This window comes from Stegodyphus dumicola, chromosome 6 (genome assembly GCF_044657685.1).
Source record: "Stegodyphus dumicola isolate Sdum_Otavi_A_Nest chromosome 6, ASM4465768v1".
Classification (NCBI taxonomy): domain Eukaryota; kingdom Metazoa; phylum Arthropoda; class Arachnida; order Araneae; family Eresidae; genus Stegodyphus; species Stegodyphus dumicola.
In genome coordinates, this window is record NC_140773.1 from 23,829,230 (window position 1) to 23,840,241 (window position 11,012).

The 11,012-nt window shown below is 31.2% G+C and overlaps 1 protein-coding gene across 1 annotated transcript; it reads left to right on the top strand.

Moving 5' to 3' along the window:
- Positions 1–229: 229 nt before the first annotated feature.
- On the top strand, positions 230–7,931 carry LOC118180495 (NPC intracellular cholesterol transporter 2 homolog a-like). The gene is made up of 4 exons (XM_035349579.2): positions 230–386; positions 3,282–3,392; positions 5,002–5,177; positions 7,676–7,931. Exons 1-4 carry the CDS (start codon positions 233–235, stop codon positions 7,757–7,759), a joined length of 525 nt encoding a protein of 174 aa, XP_035205470.2. The 5' UTR covers positions 230–232; the 3' UTR covers positions 7,760–7,931.
- The last annotated feature ends 3,081 nt before the right edge of the window (positions 7,932–11,012 follow it).

The following is an 11,012-nucleotide window of genomic DNA, read 5'->3' on the forward strand; positions in this document are numbered from 1 at the left end:
TTCCATAAGATGTACGTGCCTGAGACGTTGCAGTGCGGGAAAAAATGAAAATAATTTAGCCTTTTGTATTCACAGAGATATGAGGGAATGGCAGACAAATTTCATGAGGGTCTTCGTAAAGATACAGATTTTATAAATTAGTTATCAGTTATTTAATAAGTATTTATAACTCTAATTATGAAACGTTAATGCGGGCTCATGGTACGTGTTATTATATATATATATACTAATCATGTACCACATGGTTAAGTTAGAAGAGGTTTACGAGAGGAGAGTGAATTCTTATCTGTTAGCGTTCATACTATTTACAGTCAAAATGATTGTTTTAGTGTTGTGTTCAGTTGCACTTTTCTCCCAAGCATGGGGAATGAAATACACTGATTGTGGTAATTAGCAATTTTTTTTAACAAATTTCAAAGAAATATTATTTTCTATAAGTATTTTTGTATGTAATATGTTTACTTACTAACGTTAGAAACTTTTTTTTTACAAAATCTTTCCGAAAATTTTAACTATTAAGTCACGTTATCATGAATTTCTTATCCAACTGGCAAGTATTGCCATTGGGCAAAGCATAAAATCTTTAATTTACGTTTTGTGGAGCCGGTTTCTGCGATGTTAGTATTTAATATCACGGAAGGTCTTTATTTTTATGATTTAATCAATCTATATAATTACTTAATAAATCAAGTAATTTAAAAGGAATAAATGCACTTCTTATTGTTTTAAATCTTTGTCTTTTACTAATAATATGAAATGTATTTAATTTATGATATATCCAAAAGATAACTTTTATGAACATTTGATGCATTACTGTAAATAATAAAAAATGTTCCTAATGCAGCATATTATGTACCCAGGTATAATTTTTTTCTTTTTTTTTCCCCTTCCCTCTTTTTTGTGGATGTTTCTTCTGTTATGAGCTTGTTAGATATTTTTGAACTTTTTATTTTTAAAAAAAGTTTTTATGATTTATTTTCCTGCTAATATCCCAAAACTGAAACCTCTCGACGGATAAAGAGGTAGACGAATGTTACTGTAATATAATCACTTTTTTAAAAAATGGTGGCTGTAAATTATTTGACTATATCTTGAAAAGGACAGAAACAGCATCTTTATGTACCTTTAAAAAAGCTTTTCATTTCAGCCGGAGCTTAAAGTAGGAGCCTAGCTTGTTGCTGCGTTTCTGAGAAAAATCGTAACGTACTTAATCGTAATCGTAATCGTAACGTATCGAGCTCTTGATAAATTCCGTGTTAATGATTTTGATATTATTTTAAATTTGAGAAAGTCTACTCTACACTCTCTGACAAATCTCTGACAGATTGTCGTTTTGGAGTGCGCATTTATTAGAATAATTTTTAGGTTGTTGTAAGTCCCGATTGTACTTAAAATTGTTGATTTTCATGATTTCATTTAAAAAGATTTCATTTTAATTTTTTCATTCAACTGGCAACTCATTTTAAACCTTTCAATATTACGTAGTTGCAAGCATAGCCTAACGTAGTAATTCGAGTTTAATTTCTCGGTACGGTGAGCTTAACAGGGCATATTTCTAAAACTAGATGTGCCGAAGTTCTATGAAATGTCATCAGGAAAGATGAATAAAGCTAAATAAATAATGAATAATAATTAAATAAGATATAAAATAATAAAAAGGACAATAAATTAAGCTAAATTAATAACAAATAATAAAATAAAATCCTGGATCTTGTCTTAATTTTTGGCCCCAGTCGGAATTACAATTTCGCAATTTGAACCCTAAATGTAATAAACTAATGTACAATTACAAGGGGTGAGAGAAACACAAATCATTACTTTTTCAGCATATCAATGACAAAATGTAAAATGGTTAACAAGTCCCTAATGAAAGCAGAGAGAAAGCTAGAAACAGTGTAAGAACACAGAAGATGTTTTAACGAAGAAATGTGGGTTCGAGAGAAAAATTAAATATTTTTTTTTTTCCATGATTTACAGCTGAAATAATTACAGCTAAGGTGAGAGCAAACGTAAAGTTCTGCATAGCAAATAATTTTTATCTTCCTTTTCTGGTTATAGAGGCACTATTTTTCATAAAAAGACACAAGCGTCGAGCGTGTTTGAGCCATTCATCTCTGGGTTCCATTATAGTAGGTCCACTGTCAACAAGGGCGCATTTAAGAATATATTAAATGAGAGTCCGCCTTCCCCGTCTCGTTAGAAATCGTGGATAATTGAAACTGTGGATGCCGAATTAGTGGATATGATTGTATGACAAGGTTAAGAAAATCACCTGTTTCCAAGCAATTTACAAACAATATAATTGCTCCCAAACAATTTAGATCCCTTGCAAAATTTTTGCACTTCCTGTGAACTTTTTTCCCCTTAAACGTCTTTACTTCAAAACTTACAAAATGACTCTCTTTCCTTGACTTCCTTTTCTGACTTTCTTTCTTTCCTTATCTCTCAAATTTAAAAATAATCGTTTAAATAATGTGAAAAAAAACTCAAATTTATTTTATAAGGAAAAGAAATTTAAGGATCTACTTACAAAGCCCCTTTAATTTAATGAAACTTCAGACGAAATTTTACTTTTTTGTTTCTATGAATTCTATGAATTTCTGCCATAAAAAATGTAATAATTATGCGTCTATTCATTTATATCTCTCTCTCTCTCTCTCTCTCTATATATATATATATATATATATATATATGTAAAATTAAAATTCCAAGTCAAGAATACACTTAAAATTCTAACTGTATGTTGTTTTCATTTTTAATGGCGACGTTCTCTTATTTGAAAGTACGTGGAATTAAATCCACAGCCCCGTAGTCAAGTTGTTTTTCCCGCTTTTTCTACACGTACTGTTATAGAATGTTCTGGAAATATTTAAAGCGAACTGGATTGGCTGACGAGGCTGACGTCATTTCTTGGAAGCTCCGCCTTTCCAGAGGCTATAAAAGGACTCGTAAAGAATATCGGGGGCTTTTCCTTAAATGTCACGATGCAGTAAACTTCATACAAAAAGTTATTAGTAATTCTTTTTATTTACTCCGGATATCTGATTTTGTAACTGCTATTTCTCCTGAATAATAATAAATGGATCCTGTTTTTTAAACCTATCGTCTGATAATTTAAGCTACGACAAAAGCTGGTACATCACATATATATATTATCTCTTTACTTTTTTTATAAGCTTGGATACTTTTAAAATCAAGCTAATGAAGGGGAAAATAGTATGTATCGAAAGCCTGTGCATGTCCTTGCAGACGTTAAATACAGATATAAATTTTTCTTTTAGGATCAAAAACCGGGAAAATAATTGACGTTCATATGACTGGATGCGAGGAAACGGATGTTTGCGAACTCAAACGAGGAGAAACATATACCTATAGAGTCACATTTGATTCTCGTAAGTTTCTTTTATAATGTTGTCTTCTTTTTCTGTGGCAATCATAAAAGGATAAATTCTAGTTTTAATCATATAAAGTTCTTGAGTTCAATATTTATATAGTTTACATTTTCGTTTGGAAAATGTTTTATATTATATTAATTTATTGGCTTTCTCTTTTATATTAATATAGGAAATTAAATGAATGTTATCTCTTGCATGTATTTAATATTATGTATTAGTGCTATTATTATTGCTAGTATTTCGTAAAAAACTTAGTTTTATTTTGTAGATCATTGACATTAGTACTTTTGAGTTTCTAGTTTCTCCGAGTTATGCGAGATACATACATACGTAATCTCTTCTGAATCCATTTTAAATTTATTTTTCAATCCGTTTTGGGAACAGAGTCCTTTATTCTGTCCTTACGTACAGATGTCACGCATTGAATTGCATTCGATAGCGGTCAAAATGGATATTTTCGTTGAAATATGACAGCAGAAATGTTTCGTGATTATAACACTTCTTTTACTTAGATCAAGGAAATAAAAATGAAGCTCAGTTTGTAGAGACATTAGGATTTTTTTTTTTTTTTTTTTTTTTTTTGAGGCCGGAGAGATGAAACATTAGCAACCGCCTTCGCCGGGAATCGAACCACGGACTTCTGGAATACCGGTCCTGCTTGCAGAACCACTACACCACGAAGGCACGCTAGGAAAGTGGGAGAAATATCTTATATACTCCCCTTTTTAAAGGGCCACTAGGGTTTTTAGGGGACCCAATCGCCAAATCATGGGTGTGGGGAGTCATCATACACAGCCCTTTTAGTTCGAGCTCCACTGTAGAGACATTAGGATTTTTTGGAGGCCGGAGAGATGAAACATTAGCAACCGCCTTCCCCGGGAATCGAACCACAGACCTCTGGTTTACCGGTCCAGCGTGCAGAACCACTACACCACGAAGGCACGCTAGGAAAGTGGGAGAAATACCTTATAAGTTACCTGAACTCAGTTACCTGTAGCTGTAAATGAAGCTCAGTTACCTGTAGCTGCGAGACCTTAAAAATAATTATCATTGTATCATTGTTATCCAATAAAATTGAAAATGTAAGAAGGAGCATTGTGTTTATGTTTGTATTGTTTTATTTGTTTTAATATCATTTCACTATTTTTAGATTTAGTTTATTTCAGTTAAGGAACAGAAGTTCATTAATTGACATAACTATTTAACTGTTTAGAAATAACAGAAATATTTAACATGACTATTTAGCTATTAATATAACTATTTAACTGTTAACTGAACCTGTTAAGAAAGCATTTAAATTGAAGCTAAAGAGAGAAGCAAATAAATAAAATAGTGATAAGCATTGTTTTCTAAAATAAAGACAAGCAAGTGGAGTAAAAGTATATAACGTAATGGATTCAAATAAGGAAAGTTAAATGACTTTTAATTTATCAAAATTAAATTAATTAACGTAATTATATTAAAATTAAATGACTCAGTACATTAAATACAAAAATAAAAATTATTGAAATTTAATTTCTTAAGAAAATAAAGTATAACATAATTATTTTAGTCAAGTACGAAAAAGAGAAAAATTTTATGAAATTTTCGTAATTTCACTTTACAGTGACCAATACTGAAAATGTAAAGACTGTTGTTCATGGAATCATCGGTGGAGTTTCCATGCCTTTCCCACTTCCGAATCCAGATGCTTGCGATTATGGAAACTTGGACTGCCCTTTGGAAAATGGCAAATCCTATACTTATTTAAAAGAATTTCAAGTCCGTAACAACTATCCTTTAGTACGTATGAGTATTTTTATAGATATTTTCTTTTGTAATGGTTATAATGGAATTGATACTATTAATTCATGCAAAAGTCCGGTTGATCCAAGAACTATAATAGTAATTCCCCTTCCTGTTCGTTCCATATACCTATACAGCAAGTTTAATGAGCTACATTTTATGTTTACGTCTCTTGGCTACAGCTAATTACATCTTACAAAGATGTAATTAGTTATATCCTAGTAATTAGTCATATGTAATTAGTTATATATATATATATATGTAATGATATTTTTAAATCAATTGATTAAATTAAATTCTAATAATATTGCTTAATAATGCGTTGGCGATTCTCTACCTAAATTGCATCCCTGTTCCTAAATTTTGGCGAAATCCTTTCTTTAGTATAAAATATATTAAACTGTTGGCGCCCGCCAAATCGCCAAACTCATAAATCTGTCATATTACATAAAGTCCTTAAGAACACTCCTGATGAGAAGGTAGCGTCACCTCGTGATTTCAATTAATATCGCTGATTGGATGAGCCTCGAGACGCACACATATGTATAAATAGGACTTCTGCTCAAGGTACAAAAAGAACGCTTGTGAGATGGATGCTAAAATAAACCTAGCACTTTATATTCCAAAATTTGTCTCATTCGTGTTGCTCCGGCTGCACAAAACAAATAATGTATGAGAAATTACATTTCACACATATATATATATATATATATATTAACTTTCTGTTCAATTTTCTTATTTTTTGATCCAAACTAAAACATTGGAAACCATTTCAAATTGTATTTTAAATTCAACAGGCGCAAACATTAAAAACTTACAAAAATCAGTGTTAATTTCAGTAAGCAAAAGGGTCCAATACATTTGAAACGAGTTGAAGTATATTAAAATATATTAAAGTTTGAAGTATATTAACATATACTCCTTTTTACATATTGAAATTAAAGCCATAACAAAACTAAATTTTGTCATTTATCAAAGTTAATATTAAAGAGAGTCTTATCTTTAACTTGGAAGCTTCATTTGGGTATATGACTTAAGCAACTAAATAAGCGCATTAGTTGAATGATTTTGCTTTATCGAATTAACATAAAGTTAACTATTTTTCAAATAAATCATCAAATAAATATTTAGTCATCATAATAAAATAATGCTGTTTATTCAGGTAAATAGCAGTTCATATATGTATAGATAAATTGAAGTTCGTTTCATGAAGTAAATACTAGTGCATACCTAACGGATTTTCTAAATCCTGCAATATTAGCTTAGCAAAATTTTCTTAAAATTTCCTAGAGGCTTTTTCTGATTCTCCCGTTTCTCAAGAATGGTTCCATGTATTTAAAATATCGACTATATGAAATCATAAAATTAAAAATTAAATAGTTATGCATTGTCTAAGCAAAGGTAGGCTAAAACTCTTTGATTCTTGTTTCAAAAATCAAGCCTCGTGATAGCGTTTTTCATTGTGGGAGGGGACGGGGAATGCTCAGATGAGTATAAAATAATTTCTTAGGTCCAATTCCTATTTCTTGTATATGTTCCAATGTCAAAAACTCTCTGGTTACGCAAATATATGAAACTAGTTGAAATACATTTAACAGAAGCAATGAAAGTGGTCTACACAAAATTTGCTGAATATTTAGAAAATACTCAATAATCGCAAAGTGCGTACGGGACTAGTAATAGATTCAATGCACATATTACTCATGACAGCTTGATAAACTTTATTTTACCGAAAGAAACACTTTACAGTTCTGGAACTTTCCACAAAAATAATCCTATAGCTCTTCTCAGTATCACAGAGTACAATCACTGGTTACACTTCAAATTAGTGAGAGCGTTAAACACAGCGTAATGCAAAACGCATCTAAAAGGCGAAGCTCACACGGAGAGCTCTGAATACTGCTTACTCAATGTTGAACTAAACACTGAAAATTGATGGTCTCTTCGGGGCTTGTGTAGTTTACCTTCGACCTCCAAGAAATCTCTAGTACCTACCATTTCTCGAAGCTATTGGGAGGCATGCACGGTCAAAGTTACATATAAGGGCCGGATACGGTTACAATTACATAGCGGGCTATTATAGTTATTCAGTTACGGTATAAATTAGTTATACAGGGACCGGACTCAAATGTCTCCAAATAGTCGCCAAATTTGGCCACTTTTGGCGATTCATCGCCAAATTTGGCGACAAAAATTAGTCACGAGAATCATTGCCAGCCTACCGATATCTCTGCAATATAACAAGATAGTATATAGCAATTTACTCAATGTTAAATAAATTTGCCCCTGTATTCGTATTTTTCGGCAAAGCCTCGTCTGTTTCAATCATTTCACGTTACGTTATATTAATAATACTACAATTTTTCATATAATTTCACTCAAATTATTAGCATATATGCAAAATTCGTAACAGTATTTTTATAATGCATATGCAACTTACTAAATGAAATTTTAGTGGTGTTAAAAAACTAATTAAAGATTCTAATCTGTTTTAGGTCCAAGCTGATGTGAAATACGAACTGCAAGATGACAATGAAGACGATCTTGTTTGTGTACTCTATACAGTGAAAATAGTCTAATTTACGATTCTGCATAAACGATATTTACTGAAGAACATATATGGGATTTCAGGAGCTAGTTTTGTTATAAGTTCCGCATTTACTTTAACTAATGATAATATTTTGTAAAATGTATACTATATGCTGTTTTATGTATAGTGTATGAATTATTAAAAGGAAACTTTAATCCGTATGTTGAATTTATGTAAAGCTTTCAGTTTGGCAACAGCCAATAATTTAAATAAATAGCCATTAGCTTATCAATATAAATGTAAATCCGAAAGCTGAAAAATCCATTGAACATAAAACAAATGTAGACACTTTCTCCAAGTAATACTGAAAGCAAACTGAAAACAATAACAGGCTCACTGCTGAGAGTAACTTATTTTCTAGTTTATAAGTGGATACTCAATTACAGGCACATCTTCCAGTTAGTTATATAAATAAAACTAAAATGAAAATTTTAAAAAAAATCTGAACGGTTTCTGATTTTAAATTACGTCCAAATGGGATTTTTTTTAACATTTTGTGTGTTACATTTATTTATAAAATATCACGTTCTTCGACTTAAACCACAAAATTCAGTTCAACAGCAATATCACAAAATAGTTTTAAAATGAGCATATCTTTAGAATTTCTGAAGACAGAGACTCGCGCGCTGGAGATAAAAAACGTTTTTTCTGTACAACGTTGCCATTGCTCGCTTTGAAATCCTTGAGTTTATTAATCGAAAATTCGTTAAAGTTTTACAAAATAGGAAATTGATAATAAAACCAATTCCAAATTTCAAATTGGGGCTTCCACATGCCCATATTCTTAAGATGATTACGTCATTCAAAATTCGATGGCTCTAGGTACCGTTGTTTTATAACTATGCGAGAAATATACATACATTTATGCAGATTTTTCATTATTTAATTTCTTCAAATATAATACAGGACTCTAACATTTGTTGGCAAGAGTTTGAAAAGTGAAACGGACTTTTATAGTGAACCAACGAAAAATCGCAAAACGAAAACAATAGTCCTCTTCAGGAAATGAAGAAAAAATGTAACTATAATCTGAAAACTTCAGATTACAGTCTAAAACCTCAACCTCAAATTCTCTAACACCTAACATTAAAATACCAAAAATTTTAAAAATATATATTAAAAAATTAAACATTAAATTTGACGGATTCAAAAGAACCTGCGATTTTATTTTGATATGCAGATTTCTGTTTAATACTTGAAACATTTTAAGCTAATCCGTTGTGATAGGCCTACTAATTTAAGAGTTCTAACCTTACACACTGTAAGTCCTTACACACTGTAAAAGTGTAAGTTCTGCGAACTGAAAACGCTCTGTCCTGTCGGAGTATTTAATAAAGCATATGCATTCATTAGTTATAAATAAATTACAGTAATTAGTTTTGGAAAATACTTATCTAAAAATAAACCAATAAAATTATTTCAAATAGAACTCTTTAAGCAGAAATGAGCACTGTGACCGTGTTTCGAAAGCACATTCCGGTCATTTCGCAGGTCATGCTCCCAGCAGTCGTTAACTAGGTGAAGACACATGCTGTGTTCCTCTTAACTTTACATATACAGAAGTTCCCCAAATCTTTCTCCTGTAGCTTTTTAACATACCGGTACAACTTGACTTATTCGCTTGACTCTTTCAGAAAAGTTTCGTAAAATTAATATTTGAACTGCTTAAAAAAAATTAGTCTCTAGATGATCATCCATTGGGAAGTAAGGCTAGTAACAGGTTTCATTCTGAGATCATTGTTTTTAATGTGAGTTCTTTCGTAAGAACTCATGTTAAGGACAATACTATTGCAGGAAAAACAATAATAACATATTCGATGTTTGACTGACATCAATACTGCCAATATGTGTTGCAAAATATGGTGAATCTCAGTATTTAATTATTAAACAGTACAATGCTTGTACGTATTAAAAAATGAAATGCTTTAATTTTTAGCACCAAAAGTGCTATTAGTCTCGGAACTTACTTTTTGTACGGATCACTTTTATGTACGAATCACTTTTCAAATTGTTGCTATATAGCCATGTTTTATAGATATAGCCATGTTTTGTTAAAATATTAATGAACAAAGACTGTTTTAACTAATTTTAAATTTTGATTACTAATTATTTTTCAAAGGAAACATAAACCAAAAAAAAAAAAAAAAAAAAGTCTGAAAGCTTTCAGATTTCACATCACGTCTTAACGGTCACTTTTTTTCTCATTTACAGATGCATAAATGTTTCGAGAGCAATTCCATTAATGCCACATTGTGCTAAAAATATTTAAAAATAGCATATCTTTAGAATTTCCGATAAACAGTCTGGCGCGCTGGAGATAAACATGGGATATTCCTTAAAGCATTGCCACTGCTCACTTTGAAATCATTGAGTTTTTTTAATCAAAAATTCCTTAAAATTTTACAGAATATGAAACAAACTATAAAAAAAATTCGAAATTAACAATTCAGGCTTCCAGGTGCCCATATTCGGGCGGAGGACTACGGTGTTTAAAATTTCATGGCTCTAGGTAACGTTGCTTTTTTCCCAGTGGAAGAAACATACATACATTCCTGCACATTTTTCATTGTTTAATTTCTTGAAATATAATACAGGGTGATAATATTTGGTGGCAACAATTTGAAAAGTGGCTCAACGCTTTTAATCATTCGAGCAAAATGCCATTTCGAGACCATACGTCCTTCTGGACTAATGCCCCATTGGGCTAAAAAACTAACGATTTTAGTATTTTCTACACTTACAGAAAAAGGTCACAATTTCGTATTTGTGGATTCGGAAGCTCTAAGCATTCTCCTTATCATTACATTAAATAATTCAAGAAGAGCATAAGATATGAACGTTAAATTTGTAAGGATCTTAAGTTTTACTAACGTTTATTTTATTTTAAATCTTTACTATCACTTCTTATTTTCTACTTCCGGCCAGAATTATAAGCGTTAAGGTTTTTATGCAAAGTTTGTCTGGCGAACGCCAAGTATTTAAGTTGTGGCTTTTTGCCAAGCGAGAGAGAGGAAGCAGTGAGTCGAAGCAGGCCGCTTATCTTAGAAGTTACGCAGTTGCTTGTTGCCTTCCAGGCCAGAGGTTTTAATCCTCTTGATAAATTTTAAACGTATTGTAGTGTTCACAGTTCTCTGTGCTACATACGCTTCCTGTTATTATAAGGCCAATCTTCCACGTTTATTATTCTAAAGTTAAATTAGAGTTTAGTTTTATTTTTATACTTTTACGTTTTGACCCCAAGT

What these genes read in the sequence shown, in the direction of transcription:
- LOC118180495 (XM_035349579.2), top strand. Translation starts at nt 233, where the DNA reads ATGTACCACATGGTTAAGTTAGAAGAGGTTTACGAGAGGAGAGTGAAT. An exon ending in TAGAGTCACATTTGATTCTC is followed by an intron (nt 3,393 to 5,001) that starts GTAAGTTTCTTT and finishes TTCACTTTACAG; the next exon opens with TGACCAATACTGAAAATGTA. An exon ending in TCCGTAACAACTATCCTTTA is followed by an intron (nt 5,178 to 7,675) that starts GTACGTATGAGT and finishes AATCTGTTTTAG; the next exon opens with GTCCAAGCTGATGTGAAATA.